Source organism: Ambystoma mexicanum, chromosome 10 (genome assembly GCF_040938575.1).
Source record: "Ambystoma mexicanum isolate Mex_15411 chromosome 10, UKY_AmexF1_1, whole genome shotgun sequence".
NCBI classification, from domain to species: Eukaryota; Metazoa; Chordata; class Amphibia; order Caudata; family Ambystomatidae; genus Ambystoma; species Ambystoma mexicanum.
The window spans coordinates 69,579,882-69,597,342 of NC_090932.1; the positions used below are offsets into that span (position 1 = coordinate 69,579,882).

Below are 17,461 nucleotides of genomic sequence, written 5' to 3' on the forward strand. Positions count from 1 at the left end.
AAGCGGTTAGTGGCTACTTCTTTCCCCCGACTCAAGTTATAGCGGTGTGCTACGCCACATGCAGCCCGTGTCTTGCCTATTCTGTACCCACAGTCTGAGGTAAACCCATCACAGAGACTCTGCACAAGAGCTAAAAACCAACTACAATGGTCAGCAGCAGCAACAACAAGAGAAGAAACCTGGAATGAGGTGCCCCGGAGTCCGATACTGACCAAATCAAGCTCTGATGCTAAGAACCTCAGTGTGTCATGCTCTCCCTCTCTCTCTCTCTCCCACAGCCCTCCGCTAACGAGAGTCGAGAGTTGAGCTTTGGGATCCAATTCATATGATGAAATAGTCCTACAAATTCTCCAATACATAGGACTCGGCAGTGAACTGAAAACGGTCTTACCTTTTATCTCGTACTCTTCCACATCATCTGCTGAGCCGGAATCAGACACCCGCATGGAGTCCCGGGAACTGAACTGGGAGCCGCTGTCTGTGGCTACACAACCTGCAAGTCAAATATTAAGCTCCTGTTAAAAGAAAGACCTAGAGGAATAGATCCATTCAGGGACCTACACACATGAATGCAATCTAAACATGTCTGAGAATCTTGCAAGGAGAAAATAGCTTCTCACACATCCTTGACTAATGTAGTGGACACATATGGCATGGTGACACTTTTCGAAAATCAAAATGCCAAGACACTGTTCCATAACAGAATTGAATATGCGCAAAGGATTGAAAGACAGCACGAATAAGTCTGGTTGAGCAAATGTAATCCGATTGGACCGACATCCAGCAAATTGACACTGCTTAATGGGCAGGATGAATGGGGCTCGGAGTCAGGTAGCCCAAGAGAGCACAGTGCCATAAGTACATGTGGTGCGAGCGATACCCTGGGCACAAGTGTGATAACCCAGACAACGATTAGGATACATGGAAGTACTAGCAGGGAGCAGCTGTGTGCGACAGCTAGAGTTCCTTGTCTGCTGATGTGCTGGCTGCGATCGGTTATGGAGGAAGGGACAGTGTGTGGCCTCTTATGTTTTAAGGACATACTTTGCCGAGGGCTGCCTGGAATAACTTGCAGCAAGATTGGTCTACCACGAACAGTGGTGTATATGAAAGAGAAGTAGTTGGAGAAGAGCCCAGTATTTCTGCTTCCATATCGGATGCCTGGATTTAATTTTTGTGTAGGTGAGGTTAACCTTACTTACACTGTAACTATTGCTTTGATGTCCAGTCCTAGCAGCTCATACAGCCACCAGCACAAGAGCATCCTTATGAACTTGAAAGTAATCATGCCCCTCCATAGTGTTCTTTTGAGACTAATCGTACCATATGTAATACGGATTACAATTCTGCCCTCATTTCTTTTCAAATGGAAATGCAAAAGAGTTGATCAAATGTTTAGCAAATGAAGACAGAAACAGAGGTCTGTGCATGGTGCCATAAAGTAACCACAGCAAATGTGCCAAGTACATGGTTGCACTTGGGACGCAGATTCAACTTGGGCATCCATACCATCGGAGGCCATGTCTCCGCGGTCGGGCAGGACGCGTTTAGTGCGGATCTGCTGCCGCCGCATCCTGATCTTCTGCTTCAGCTCCTGGATTTCCTTGTCGCTGTCCTCGTCCTCCTCCTGCTGCTGTCGGCTCATCATGTTGCACTTCATCAGCTCGATGGCAGCGATCAGCGACTCAGAGATACTGAAGTGTGCATTTTCCTACAAAGAAAATTTAAAATGAACATGAACGTTCTAGAATGGTTCTGTACAATTCCTATTCTACCTTGATTTACGGTGCTTCCTATCTCCCAGAAGTTCTAAGAATAGCAGGGAGGTAGGAGTAAATGAAAGCTTGTCACCTTAGCCTGATAGTATCTTTACTCTACCCTTCAGTCCAAATTCATCATGCTGATTACTGGACCAACATTTGCAGCTGAGGCTGCACGAGGGTGGAGTGCCCGCCTGTGTGCCCAGCAACTGCTTTTACAAACGAATACTGCTACACAACATCCCAGGAGTATGGAGAAAAGTGGTCTATGGACCAGGAGTACAACAGTCACTACTCTGAGTAAATTTCACTCTTTCGATGTCTCCTATTGGCAGTTAAAAAAAGTCTTTTACAAAAACAGCACCTAATGGGCTTTAGCAAATGAAGGCATGCCCAAGTGAAAGAACACATGCAGTACAACAGCCACTTGGCTCCTCCTCCTCTTACCTTTTCCAGGTCTGCACAGCTTCCAAAGTCCTGCTCGGAGAGGTAACTGATTAAGGACTGTCCCTCAGAGGGCCTCCGGAACAATCCCTCCCCCGAGCTCAGGTAGTGAGAGCCGTCTGTTGAGGAGCAAGAAACAAGCATGTCAGAGTCGACTAACTCCACCAACGACTTCAGGTGGCCTGGTAATGCAGGCCGAAAGCATGCAGGGGTACCAGCTGTCAGGGGGTCATTACAAGATGGAGCCTGCCACTAGGTCCATTTGAGAAGCAAGTGGAGGATAAAACATGGTAATAAGGCAATACATCAAATGAACACACAGATACTATTTGACAGGGGTCTCATTTGAAAACTCCAAACCTGCTTTTTCCATCAAGCAGTGCACTTGGATGAGCATAGTGTTCTCGAGCCTCAATCTAAAATCTAGGGTGATGAGGATGCCCTGGTTAAAATCACAGTAAGCACTTCCTTCTACGAAGGCTGTGTACAGGAATGAGTCAAAAAGGTTATGCGATTGTCATGTACGACTGCTTTTGTTAAAAAAAAGTTTCTGTTTAGGCCAAAGTCAATGGGGTTCACTACAAGTATGCCGGTGTGGAATTAACTTGCCGGTAATTCCGTTTACTGGCACGTTTTCACACTGGCATACTACGACTTTGGAGGTGGGGTGGCAGAATTACCTCCAGCTTCGAGGTAATTCCGGCACCCCGCCATCAAAAACTGCCAGTTTTACCGGCACCGTTATTACCGGTAACAGTAATGCCGGCAAATCCACCCCCCATGCAGTCCTATTGGACCCCATGGAATGGGGATTTACCGCCCTTACCAGCACCTGTAATCTGCTGGTAATTCCAGCAGACCAGGTGCTGGTATTGGTATTACCGTTTGGAGGTATCCCGCCGGATTTACCAGCAGGATACCACCAAACTTCTAATGAGGCCCAAAGTCCGGCCACCTTAGCTGAACCAGATAGTCGACCAAGTGCTCCATACCATTGGGCTGGCGACAGGCCGTTGTTTGGGGAGATCAGGAATACATATTTTGAGGTAACTTGACAGGTAACCCAATTTTGCTAAATTGGGTGACCTGGCAGTCTCAGCTCTTTCTTCTGAGATGAAGCTTCTTGGTGCTTCTCGGGTAATGCGTCCTTGGATGGCTGGACCACATCGGAGCAAGAGCAGTTTTGACATGCTGACTCCTAAGGGGGGCAGATCTGTAGGCCTTTCATGTCTAGGTATGGTGATCATGCGCACGTACCTTCATCAAAGGCAGCATGGACATTAAGGATTTAGTAAAAGGTCATGGTGACCAACAAGGAGTATCCATTGCAAGGTTGAATAGGTTTGCTATGTTAAGCTACGTCTTTGAAAGGTGTATGAAGAACTTAATATACTAAACAGAGCAAAATCTACTTGCATTGTCCGCGTAATGGAGTTCTTCTGTAGAAGAAAACAGAAGATACAATAAGGTCAATATGTTCCAAATGTTTTTATACAAGAGCATTATTCAACCAATGAGCCATTGAGAAACGGTAAGACTAATCCAAGCCAATGACCCCAACCAGCAAGTCTGGGCAATGCCGCCGGGCAGCCCCAGGCGAGGCCAGGTAACTGCTGCCCCATGGAACCAGGCTCCAGGAGAGGGGCAGCAGCCCTCCCCCAAGGCAAAGCTCCCCTCTCCCCCAACACACAGGGAGACACGCAGTCTCAGCACTGCAAAGCGCAGGAAGGGTGAGGTGTGAATTAACACCTCACCCATCCGCAACAACAAATGGGCGCTAAGCACCCAGGGGAACCAAGGTCAGCCAGGCAGGGGAAATACAAAGAGAAGCCCCCGCAGGGGCCCAGACAGTTGGCTCCAGTGCCAGCCTGGGGGCTGGCCTCCAGCCCCCACTAATGACAAACAAGGACCCAGGGGCTACACCTGGGTCCCATATAAGGAGCAACTCTCAGCTCACAAGAACACAAACTGTTTGTAGACCCTGCACGGGGACCCAAACAGCAATAGGGAGTTCGCTGTGTACTCAGCGTCTTCCTCTTTCTTTTCCGCAATCCGTCCCACCCCAGAAAAAAAGGGTGAAGAACAACAGAAGGGAAAACAGCACACTGTACAGTGACCAAAACAAGTCGTGGGACAAAGAAGGCGGCACGGGCCAGAGGGAGTAACCTCAGGACCCGGTGCCCAAAAGAACTATATTATTACGGTATGCGATTATTGTTCATCTTCCTTAACCATGTCTGCAACAATAAAAACCTCCAGCTTTTTATTGCCAACACTTGACCAAATGTGGCGTAATAATTCATGGGTAAGGTAAGAGTGGCAAGACATGACACACACATCCCAACACAACAAATCTAAGTGGCCTGCATATGGGTCCAGCAGTTATCAAGAGCAAACGCAAATTGATTAGCACAAACACCCAGCCATTAAAACCAGTGATAGAGGTGTACCAGAAAAGTAGTGGAACTGTGACTCAGGTGGGTGACAGACTAAGAAGGAAAGGAGCAACGTGCAACACATTTTTCAAGGGTTGCAGTCATGCTGGTTGACAGCCAATTGAGTTGAAACTGATTTCAGTTTAGCTGTAACTGATATCAGCTGGTAAAATGGAGAAGTGTGTTTGAAATTAACAAAGAACAGTTCTGGAATAGTGAAAATGGTTGCAAAAAGTAGTGAGGTGGTTAACTGAAGAAAAAAAAAAAAAGTAGTAGAACACCACTCACGACCGTTCCCGCTCACTTCGACGACTGATTAAAACTTACAAAATGAAAGCCATAATTACTTAACAGATCTGTAGTCATATTGGTTAAATCACCAGGGTTGAAAAAGACAACATCAAGATAATTACGAAGATTAAAATGACGGCCCGATTAGAAACCAGACCTGGTTTCCAAGTCTATCATATCACCCCTGTGACATACTTCTCTTAACTAGTATTTGTTTTTATAACTGCCCTGTATACTAGTGTTTCTTTTTTCCATTCAGGATTCTATTAGTTTTGCAATGTTCAGACAACATTTAAAATTATTATTTTTTGTAAAGCGTTAATGCAAATCCATGAATTTCAATGGTCACAAGTGCCCCAGCAAGTAGGTAGTCGGGACAGCGGCAAAGAAGAGGCTTGTCCTACACGAAGGAATTGCAGCCTGCCCTGAATTTGTTCGCTTTACCCCTGTGTCTAAGATGCCCTTTCCATAACAAGTCTTGCGAACCGGAGCACCACCCATCCCGGATTTGATGCTGTGCAGGATTCCATAGCCACACAATCTATGTTCAGGTAAGTATGGATCCCCTGCTTGAGCAAATGCTCCCCCATGCGACAGCCGACACAGATCCTTGTCTACACCAAACACAAGCACAGCCCACGTCTGTTACTGCCAATCATAGGACCCTAGCGAGGTCGCCCTTCAGCGCACCCCAGAAATGCGTGGCCCTCATGTGCAACAGTATACCCCTGAATCCTTAATGCCAAGGCACCAACAGTGCCATTCACCATGAGTCACCTCTCTCCCCAAATCCTTAAACCAGGCCCCCCCCCCCACACCTTCATCCACCTTTTCTCTTGCTTTCAGTATTGAATACAACATGGACGCTCCGAGTATTCTCGTTGACAAGACATCCACGACCTTTAGTGTAGGGTCCTCTAATCTGTCCCTATGGTTCATTATGAAATTCTCGGTTTGGTTTAAGCTGCAAATAATCACCCCGACAGTGAAGTGTAGAAATGGTACTTTGTATCCCTTTCTCTTTTGAAGTAACATTTCTGTTACTTGCATAATGGGTCCACAATGTGCTGGTGGCAGCCGATATTGTTCTCCCAGGTTTTTAACTTTGCTCAGTACACTTTTTCATTTTACTACATTATGCCTTTTAGAGTACCACATACTCTAATGTTACTCACCGGAGTGACTAACGTACTCCTAGTCTATAGCCCCTTTCCTCTATCATGTATGGGCATCCCTCGCTAGGGACGGGAACGGAAGCATTTTTCACCAGAAAAAGAACACTTTCCCTAGTCCCCATTGACACAACGGCTGTATTGAACTGTTCAACCTCGCTGCTCTTATTTAGGGGGAAGAATGGTTGGACTTATGGAGGAAACGGGACTATGGACTAGGAGTACGTTGGTCACTCCAATGAGTAACACTTAATTACTCCTACTTCCTACTCCTTTTTCCTCCATGCTGTATGGGCGACTACAACTGATGAAGACGCCCTGGGAGGAGAGCTCGATACTCTATGCAAACAGATTATGAAGGACAGTCTGGCCAAATGCTGCGTCAGTCCTGGCGCTGGTATCCAGGCAGTAGTGCTTGGATGTAATGGAGTGGCCGATGTTGCAGCTCTGCTAATTAAAACCACGGGATGCGATGTTGGAAGGCAGCCGCTGCTGCCTTGGCTCTTACAGAGTGAGCGTGAATGCCCCTTGGAGACTCCTTGCACTGAGCCCTGTATGCCTCCTGTATGGCGGCAGTCATCCATCTGTCTATTAAGGCCTTGGACGCTTGCTGTCCAGCACTTGAGCCTCCAAATGTGACAAATAAGGCAATCTTGCGTAAGGCCTTGGTCCTGTTGAGATAGACATTTAAAGTTCTTCTGACGTCTAGACAGTGGAGAGCCTTCTCGGCGTCTTCCTTGGGATTTGGAAAGAAAGTGGAGAGCACAATCTCTTCGTTAATGTGGAAAGAGGAGACCACTTTTGGCGGGAATTTGAGGTGCGTGCACAGCACGACCTTGTCCCGATGAAAGATAGTGTAGGGCTCGGAAGCCAGTAGAGCCTGAATTTCGTTAACTCTGCCAGCTGCATGAAGCCCCACCAGTAGCATTGTTTTGAACATGACCAATTTGATGTCCACTGTGGCCATGGGCTCAAATGGCTTGTGTGAAAGGGCGCTAAGAACAATGTTAAGATTCCAGACAGGGTGTGGGTGTCTGACAGGCGGGTAAAGTATGGTCAATCCCCCCTACCCCTAAACCCCCCCCCCCCCAACCACTGGATTAGCTGAGGAAAAAGTGAACCTGTCCAAGTTCATTCATGCACCAATGGCTGCTATGTATGTCCTGCAGGTGTCTACCTGGACCCCTGATCTGGCTAAGTACGCCAAAAAAGACAACACCTGGTCCAGAGTGCAGGATAGCGGATCCACTCCATTTTCTTTGGACCAGAAGCAGAACCTCGTCCATTTGCTCTTGTACTGCTTTTGAGTAGCCAGGCTCCTGGCTCCCTGGATAGTTTGTTTGTTTGTTTGTTTATTTATTTATATAGCGCTCTTGACCCGGGGGTATATATGCGCTTTGAACATCAGGTTACAGGTAAAAGACAATAGTACAGTATTGATAGGGCATAGATAATAGTATTCAAACAATATACATAAAATTGGACATTCGGAGTGCATACATGTGTGGTAGGACAGTTATTTGTTGGTTAACCAGGAAATGACCTTGGTTCTGAAGGGTTGGAAGGTAGGTGTGGATTTAATATCCAGTGGGATGGAGTTCCAGAGTTGTGATGCCAGGGTTGGGAAGCTGGATCCTCCAGCTCTTTTGAGGGAGTATTTGGGAACTGTTAGTTGTAATGAGTTGGACGATCTGGTGGTTCTGGTGTTCTGTCTAAGTGTAAATTTGTTCGAGAGGTAGGGTGGGGCAAGATGATTGAGGGCTTTGTAAGTAAGGCATATGGTTTTCAAATCAATTTTCTGTTGGATGGACAACCATTTGCAGGCAGTTCTGGTGGCGGAGATGTGTTCCCTTCTAGGAATATTGAGGGCGGCACGGAATGCGTTATTTTGTAAAACTTGCAATTTATTGATTACTGTTTTGTTGGCACCTACATAGAGGCTATTACAGTAATCCAGTTTAGATTGAATGAGTGCTCTGGCTAGGATGAGACAGTTGCTAGGGGAGATCAGTGGTCTGCAGGCCCTGATAAGTTTACCGGTGTAGGCAGTGGCTGAGGCGGTCATGTTGATTTGTTTAGCTAGGTTGATGTTCGTGTCTAGGTAGAAACCGAGGGTTTTTACGCTCTTGGCAATGGGTATGGTGTTACCGTCAATAGTGAAGCTAGTGTAGCCGGGACAGAGTTTACTGATAGTGTTCGGTGAGCCGACAAGAAGCAATTCAGTCTTGTCATCATTCAGGCATAGGCCATGTGTGGCCATCCATGCCTGAATGATGGAAAAGACTTTGTTGATCCATTTGGCGTCCTTGTTGTAGTTGCCTGATAAGGTGAGGAGTATCTGGGTGTCATCTGCGTAGTTAGTATAGGTGACACCCAGATTGTCCAGCTTGTCGAATAAGGGCTTGGTGAAAATATTGTAAAGGGTAGGTGAGACACAGGATCCTTGTGGGACACCGCAGGTGATGGGGATGGGGTCAGCCGCTGCTAGGGGGGAGAAGACCCGCATGGTTCTGTTGTCCAGGAAGGATTGGATCCATGTGACTGCAGAGTGGGAGAAGTGTGCTGCCAGAGATAAATGGTTGCACAGGATTTTATGGTCGACCAGGTCGAAGGCAGCGGAGAGGTCAAGGAGTAGAAGGATGGCAGCCTTGTTTTTGTCTTTGAGTTCGTCTATCTGGCATTTGAGATCAACAAGGGCCATTTCTGTCCCGTGTTGTGGTCGAAAGCCAGATTGGCGAGTTCCTAGTAGGTGATTGGCCTCAAGGTAGTCCTGGATTTGTAAATAGGCCACTCTATCCAAGATTTTTAGTAGGAATGGGACGGTGGTAATGGGTCTGTAGTTCGTGGGGATGTCAGGGTTGAGAGTAGTTTTTTTTAGTAGCGGTAGGACCCAGGACTGTTTCAGATTGCTGGGGACCATGTTGTTGGCGAAGGACAGGTTTATTAATTTGGTGATAAATGGGGAGAGATCCCTAGCTGCATCTTTTATGATCTGTGCGGGGCAGCTGTCCCCCTTGCAATTCGATGGTTTAAGGGATGCTATAATTTTCTGAACCTCCAATATGGATACCTTTTTGAAGGTGAAGCCTGAATTAGTGGCAGTAGGTGGAGGGGGCGTGGGGAAGGAGGTGGGATCGAGAGTGAGTTGTTGTCGTTTGTTGTTGATTTTAGTTTGGAGCCCTGAGATTTTGTTAGCAAGGGCATTCTGGATCCCTGTGCACCAGGGTTTATCCTTAGTGCAAGAGTCAGTGGGGGTAATGGGGTTTTCTAATTCCTTTAGTATGTTAAAGAGCTCCTTAGTACTGGAGCTTGCCTGGGAGATCCTAGTATTGAGAGATTCTTTCTTGGCCCGTATAATCTCATTTTTGTAGAGGGTGGAGATGTTGGTGAGATTGGTTCTGTTATTTATAGAAGGCACTAATTTCCAGAGTGCTTCAAGTTTGTTTTTTTGTTGACGCAGGGTTTTGAGCTCCGGGGTGAACCATGTGTTCAGGTGCGCTTTGGGTAATCCTTTGCGCAGTTTCAGTGGGGCAATGATGTCAATGGCTTTGGCCATGGACTCATTGTAGGCGTTGACCAGTTGGTTCAAGTCCGTTGTGGCGGGTAGTGCGTTTAAAGTAGGGATCACCAGAGGTATTAGGGCTTCCGCTGTGATATTGCTCTTTTTCCTAGTAGGGCAGGCAGGTGCCATGATAGGCCTTTTATGTGCTGAGTTGCTGGTAAGAATGTCAAACGGGAGGAGGTGGTGGTCAGTCCAGATAAGTTGTGTGGGATCTTTCGTAGTAATGTTGCAGTTAAGGGTAGTTATCCAGTCAAGGATTCTGCCTTTCGAGTGGGTGGGTTTGGAGCAAAGTTGTTGGAGGCCATGCTCCTCTAATGCCAAGGCCAGGGCAGTGGCTGAGGTGTCTAGGGGGTCGTTAAACCCAAGGTTAAAGTCTCCGAGTATAATCAATTGTGCTGATGGTTTGGAACTTTCAGCAACTAGTGAAGTGATGTCTTCCTCAAATGAGCCAGGAGGGCCCGGGGGTCGGTAAATTAAGTGCAGCGTAATAGTACTTTTAGGGGAGGTTTGAAATTTGACTGTAATGTGTTCACAGGATTTGAGTGGGGGAGCAGAGGATAGTCTGATGTCAAGCGTGGACTTAAAGACGATAGCTACGCCGCCACCTCGAGCGTTCGGTCTATCTGCTCTAAGGATGGTGTAGTTATCAGGTATGGCTAGGGTAAGAGATGGACCTGCAGCATCGTGCAGCCATGTTTCTAGGTTGTCTTGGGGAAAGTTGGAGATGTTGCAGAGTCACCTGCCCAAGTTCCAGGCTGCTAGGGCTAGCCTCTCCGGGCAAGGGTGAATCCCCCCCCACCCCCATTACCCCCCTGCTGCACCAGGCGTAGGCCCTCCTGAGCGGGAGAGGGACGTCTGGTTGGGCAGACAGCTGCTGCAGGTCAGAGAACCAAGGCCTGGCCAGCCACTGCAGCGTTAGGAGGATGAGACGCGGCCACCGGGATTGTCTGATCTTGCAAACCTTGTGGATGAGCAGGGTAGGAGGAAAAGCATACGCCCACATCCCATCCCAGGGGATCTGGAGCTGCGCCCCGTCCCCCCCCACCCCATGAGGCAAACTGCTAACAAGTGTGGTTGCTCTCCGTCACAAACAGGTCTACGGTAGGGTGACTCCACCAGCTGAAAATCTGAAAGACTCATGTTCAGCTGCCACTCGCAATTGTTGCAGCCCAACCCGACTGAGTCGGTCCGGCTTGAGGTTCGATTCTCCCAGCAGATGGACCACTGAGATCCAGATGTCCTGCTTGATTGCCCAATCCCAGATGCTGAGGGCCAGTCTGCATAGGGGGGATGGGATCTGGTGCCCCCCTGCTTGATTATGTAATACATGCAGGTAGAGTTGTCTGTCCAAATGCAAACCGTACTGCTCCTGATTAAGGGCAGGAATGCCTTGAGTGCGAGCCAAATGGCCATCATTTCCAGCAATTGTGGTTTTGCTGGTCGGTCCTGGGCCAGAGACCATGTACTAAATGAGCCCCCAGGGTAGCAACCCACCCCTCGAGGGAGGAGTCCGTAGTCCTAGTATGGTCTGTCGGAGGTGGGCTAAATGGTCTGCCCACCATGAGGTTCACTTCCTGCCTCCACCACATGAGGTCCTGCTGTAGGAACGCAGGTATCGTGGCCGGGGCTCCCTGATGACTGACTCCCGATTCCCAGGATGCCGAAAAGTGAAGCTGCAGCCTCCCCATTCACAGCCTGGTGTAAGGGATAGCCAGGGGGCATGCCGCCAGTACTCCTAGCAGGTGCTGGTACCACCAAGCTGTAGTTGCTGTTCTGCTGAGGAAGTGATCAACGGAAGCTTTGATCGCAGCCACCTTGTCCCCCGTGAGGAACACCCTCTGCTTTTAAGTGTCCCAAAGCAGCCCCAGAAACACCAGAGTTTGTGTAGGGCAGAGCTGTGACTTCTTGAAGTTTATTGAAAACCCATTTCGTAGAGTGTAGGCATGAGTCTGGTGGTTGAGTACCTGACCTGCTCCAGGGACTCCTCTGACCAACCTGTTGTGGAGGTACAGATACACATAGAGGCCCTCTGATCTGAGCAATGCTGCCACCGTGTTCAGTCTTATGAATACCCTGGGCGCTGAGCTCAAGCCGAACGGCAGCACCTTGTAGTGAAAGTGCAACCCTGTGACCCGGAACCTGAGAAAGGATCGATGGTGCTGCACTATGGGGACCAATGTTGCCTCCAAGCTGTGCGCATGTGCGCATGCCCAGCTTCCTTCTGGGTGCTGCTCAGAAGATTTTTAGCAGCGCACACAGAAAGTTATCACCTATTAAAGAAGATTTAATAAGGCACAAGACACAGCAATTAACTGACATTTTCTTTCTCTTAAAATAAGCAACTATTCTTGATATTCTGCTAATTTGCATTACACTAATATGCACCTAAAATTCCTAACAGCAAAATACAACACAAGAAGTTAAAACTAATATGAAAAACTGGCTCCATGGACAGAAGAATCTAACCAAGATATGACTGCACACATTAACCAAAAATGTTCCCTCCCCACCCATGACTCCTAAACCTGACTCTACCACACTTTCACCATATGACTAACTTCTGGCCGAGAGTACATTAAGATACTACCGGACAACCTTGACTCTTCCTCTCTTGGCTCTGTGAAAGGTTTGCAGACATGTACCTACATCCACTTGTTTTATGTTTGTTGTAATATGAATAACATTCACGGGCCAGAATTTCTGTTACTCATTGTGCCTTACCAAAAGCGTCACCCACACTATATGATCAAACTACCAGCTCAAATATCGGATACTGACTGTAAGTAAGCAGGCTACTTGGATGTGTAACCAAATCCTATACTTCCTTTTCTTTGTACATATGTCACGCAAGTGCTTTGAGGCGGCCCACTTGTAAGTTAGCGCATTATGAAACTCAAATATTAATTTGCCCTCTAAAGAATTTGAAAAGACAAATGTGATGTTCAGCGTCTCCTACTTTAGCATTACTAACATTACCCTATAAGTAGAGAGCAACATTGCAATATCATTTACTTAGCCCACAAGGGATAATGTGTATGGACTATGCCTGGGATTACTCATCCATAGTATCAGGGCACTGGATATTCAGACAGGAGAATGCTTTTCACACAATCTGCATCATTTCCAAGTGTTCAGAGTTCCTTTGGGTATGGACCTTCACACATTATATGGTAACTTGATATGGTAACTTGCTTCTATGGAATAACAGTTTCACTGGGCACTTGTGCAATCCTACACAATGATTTAAGGGTGGAGTATGTTGCAAACAATTGTGTATGCACTGCAAAAGAATTGTGTACATGCAGAGTCATGACATTCTTAAAATGCACATCATGTGTTGAAGCATTTAAATATATCTTGCTTGCAAAGACAATCTGGCTTCCGTGTCGGGCATGGAACAGAATCCGCCTTATTAGACCTAAAAAATCAAATCTCACAGATCATGGACAAAGGCAAACCTGCCTTGCTCCTCCTCCTCGATCTATCAGCTGCTTTTGACCTGGTAGATCACCAAACACTCACCACCCACCTCACCCATGCAGCCCATTTCTCTAATCAAGCAGCATCCTGGATCACATCCTTCCTTGAAGGAAGAGCCATGAAGGTCTACTCCGACACAGCTAACGCAGATCCTACCACTGTAAACTGCGGTGTCCCCCAAGGATCTTGTACAGCCCCACCCTCTATAACCGCTTCACAAAACCCCTCTTCAACCTACTTGACTCCATGGGTGTTGCATATACAAACTATGCAGACGACACTCAAGTACTTTTACCTATGGACTCTATCACCAAGACGCCACGGCCCTTCACAACATCTATGCCACTATCCAAGCTTGGATGGCAATCAACGGCCTCTATCTTAATGGGGAGAAGCCCCCAATACAACAACTTCAACATAGATAACTCAACCATCTCCGTATCATCCTCTGTCAAGACTCTAGGTGTTCACATTGATGCAAATCTATCGATGAACAAACAAGTCAGCGCCATAGCCTCTGCATCAGTGTTCAGCACAAAACTCATCAATGCCATTAAAGGTGTCCGGACATTTGGTCGAAAAAAAAAGGTCGACAGGACAAATGGTCGACACCATTTGGTCGAAAGCCAAATGGTCGAATTTTTGGGGGACCCCCCCCAAAAAATAAAAAAATAAATAAAGTGAAAATACACAAAAAGAAATAATCGACCATTTGGTTTTCGACCAAATGGTGTCGACCATTTGTCCTGTCGACCTTTTTTTTCGACCAAATGTCTGGTAACCGCCATTAAACCCTACTTATCCACCCCCAACCGCTTGGCCATAGCTAGAGCAACTATAGGAGCCAAACTCGATTATTGCAACGCCAAAAACATTCACAGACTGCAAACCACACAAAACAATGCCCTCAGAGCCACCATGAGCATCCCTAGAAGAGACCATATATCCCACGCCAGACGTGAAGCACGGTGGCTCCAGGTCAAAGACCGTATTACTCTGAAAATCCTCACCATCACTCACAAGTGCATCAACAAAACCGCTCCAGCATACCTATCTGAAGCAATATCAAGGACCACATCCACTCGCCCCACCAGAGCTCAGTATACCAACCAGCTACACATACCACGCATAAAGAGCCACAGCGGGAGGTCTAGGCTTCTCCTATATTGCACCGAAACTCTGGAACTCACTCCCTACCACCCTTAGAGCTGAAACTTCCATCTCTGTCTTCCGCAACAACCTCAAGGCCACTCTCCTCAACTGGCAAGTGGAGGACTGCCTCCTCCACTTCTGCCATGTATATTGTAATATAACACAAATGTAATATAACTATATTGTAACCTGTATATATACTGCTAATGACTATGTAACTATATTGCAACCTGTATATATATTGCTAATGACCATGTAACTAAGTAACTAAGCTTTGTACTGTAACAAGTGCCACGATGTCCTCGGGCTGTTGTGCGCTATATAAATACGAATAAAACAAAAAAAACTAAAGCATTGTGGGTCTGCAAATATCCTAGTGAGTGTTTACTGCCACAAACCCTCACTTTTTACAGTGCTCTATCAACTTGTATTGGAGGCAAGCACAGGGGCAGGGAAGGGTATAGGTGGTAGCATCACTCCTTGCAGGTGATGAACAAAGCAGCACATTTCAAAGACCAAGTCAGACGTTTCGGCAGTACACTGAAGGAAATATATTGCCTGTTTGCTAAAGGATAGGAAATTCTAGTACCCATCTGGACAACAGCACCTTCTTTTTCTGTCTATGCTACACTGTTGAGGGCTTTTCAATATAACCATATGTTCTGTGTGTGCAGTCTCTAGAATCTCCCTGCATCTTATTTAACTGATCACAAATAATTACAGAGGAGGGATCCATAGTTGTAGAAGGCGGCACTAAATCATTTGCATCTCTGATGTATTGATGCAGTTAACTTAAAAGGCATATATGTGTGGTTTTCTTCAACATGGCTCCATAATAAATCTTGGTAAGGCTCTTGTTTAATGTTATCTAGGCTGTGGTGCGGAAGGGTGGGCAAAACTATACACTTTATTATGTGCCCTGTCATTTCACTCTCTAGGTCAGGGGGACAAGCAGGGCTCTAATCAGATTTTTCTCCCTACTTGGAGTAAAAAAGTAGTTAGCTCTGCCAATAGGGATACTTTTTGCTTATTAAAAGATGTTCTTTCCCCATAAAATTCCCTTTGAGATCGGGCATTAATATTATTAGAGTTCCTTCATTCCTAGGCCAATGCTCTGCTGGTCACTAATTCGAAAAAATATCAGTGGAGCTTTGTGGGTTGAAGCAATAATATGTTCATTGTTTTTCTATTTTTCTTAGGAACATTTTCCTTTTTTAGAGAGTAAAAATGGATGGTGCATATGTCTCTTATTTCTAAGGCTGGTGTTATCGCTACCCACAGGAGAACAATGTGGATAGTAAGCAGAGGCACAGGAATTTTGGATCATCATATTCTAAGGTGAAGTTATTCTGATGCAATTATCATCCGTGCACAAATTATTAGAAGCATGTTCTCCTGGCCCTTGAATTACTTCATTAAAGTGGAACTTGAACTCCTTTAGCATGTTTTTGACACATTGCTTTTAATTGCCATTAATCCATCGGCAAATGTATTCTGTGTGAGTTTCTTGACAGCCACATCAGTTATGACAAGAGATATTTGAGGGCCACAACCAGCAGGGTCTTTGTTCACAGCAGTAACAGGCTGACAAGCCAGCCTATTCAAGGAGTGGAAGCCACCTACCCCAACCCACCACCATGAGCCAACCTACCTAACGGTCAAGGAACAATAACGCACCAGCCTTGATAAAGAACCCTTGTGTCGACTGGCCACAAGATTATCGCATCAAGAATAAAATTCCCTTTTTTGAAAAATCAGAATACAAAGAAACATTTCTTTAAGAATAAACATTGTTTGTGCGCAATATCTGGGAACACAACTAAGAGATATTTGTGTTTTGTAATACAAATAGTGATTTTTCCAGTGGCATAAAACATACAGGGCCTCATTAAGTCTTGGGCCGGTATCCCGGTGTAAATCCGCCACAATACCGGCCAAACTAATTACGGTCACTGCCACTTGGTCTGGAGGAATTTCCACCAGATTACAACTGGTGGTGGCGGTGTAATTCCCCATTCATATTGAGTCCATTGGAATACATGTGGCTTTTTGGTGGGATTACCGCAGCCAAAATTCTGACAATTTCGGCATGGAGTTGGAGGATTTAGCTCCAGGATTTCCAGGTAAAGTTGGCAGCAATGGAGTTACCGCCAACTTTACCACTTACCGCCAGACTCGTAAAGAGGCTGACATTTTTCTCTGTGCGGAAGTATGTTTGCAAGGTACTGTGGCAGATACTGAAGTCTTGGACTGGTTGATGAGTCTTCTGTATAAGGACACATTTTATTTTAGCACATGTGTGTGGAAAAAGTATTGTAAGATTTTTAAAGAATTGCAGTGGCTGGGAAGGGGATATTCCTTTGCAAACTCTCTTCTGCGACAGTAGCTCACAAACTGGCTTCCCTCATTAGTCAGTTGCGCACATGGAAAATAATGTGCGCACAACAGCCAACCGGTTCCGCACATAGAGAAAAATAATTAGAGGGAACATTAATGGGGACATGCAAATATGCGTCTTTCAGATCCAGGGAGCACGTCCAGCCCCCCCACACAGCGTGTCCGCTATAAGCGCTAATGTCACCATTTTTTACTTCTGCAGGGATAGGTATAAATAGAGGAAGAAAAGATCTAGGACCACACGCAGGACGGCCTGGTTCTTCTTTTGAATGGCAAAGATGCAGCAGTAAAAGCCCAGCCTCTGCTGAGGAGAGGCTCTTCCTCCACCACCTCACTCTCCAGCAGGGAACAAATCTCTGCCAAGAGGGTGGGTGGGGACAGGAGGAGGGGATGGCAGGGGGAATCGGAAGCCAGAGGATACCATTGAAATCACCCATGAGTCCGCGAAAAGTGAACACCAAGCTTGACTGTGCAGGGCCAGCCGGCCCCCGACTGGGGTGCTGTGAACATGAGAAGAGCAGTCATTGCTTTTTTGGATCTGACAGAGGGGAACTGAAAAAAAACCTTGGGCGAAGACTTCTGGCGTTTACGCCTGTGCAGGCTGGGTGACCTGTCCGGTTGCCTGTACCGGCAGTCCTGGAAGCCCCGAAAGCCGCCAAAGGATCGGCCTCTGTCTGAGCAAGAGTGGCCCCGTGAGAAGGTCTTAACTGCTGGCTTGAGAATGGCCAGGGACTTGGCTGTCTGTGAGCTGCTCTTCTTCTTATAGAG

The 17,461-nt window shown here is 46.6% G+C and overlaps 1 protein-coding gene across 4 annotated transcripts in view; it reads right to left on the reverse strand.

Annotated features, from left to right (window-relative positions):
- RUBCN (rubicon autophagy regulator) overlaps nt 1–17,461 on the reverse strand; it is a 438,544-nt gene that overhangs the window by 134,353 nt on the left and 286,730 nt on the right. For all 4 annotated transcript variants that reach the window (XM_069617528.1, XM_069617527.1, XM_069617526.1 and 1 more), the window contains exons 10-12: nt 2,208–2,323; nt 1,510–1,711; nt 392–493 (exon numbers count right to left, since the gene is read on the reverse strand). In XM_069617528.1, coding sequence (XP_069473629.1) covers nt 392–493; nt 1,510–1,711; nt 2,208–2,323 — 420 coding nt within the window. The remainder of the gene's footprint in view (nt 1–391; nt 494–1,509; nt 1,712–2,207; nt 2,324–17,461) is intronic.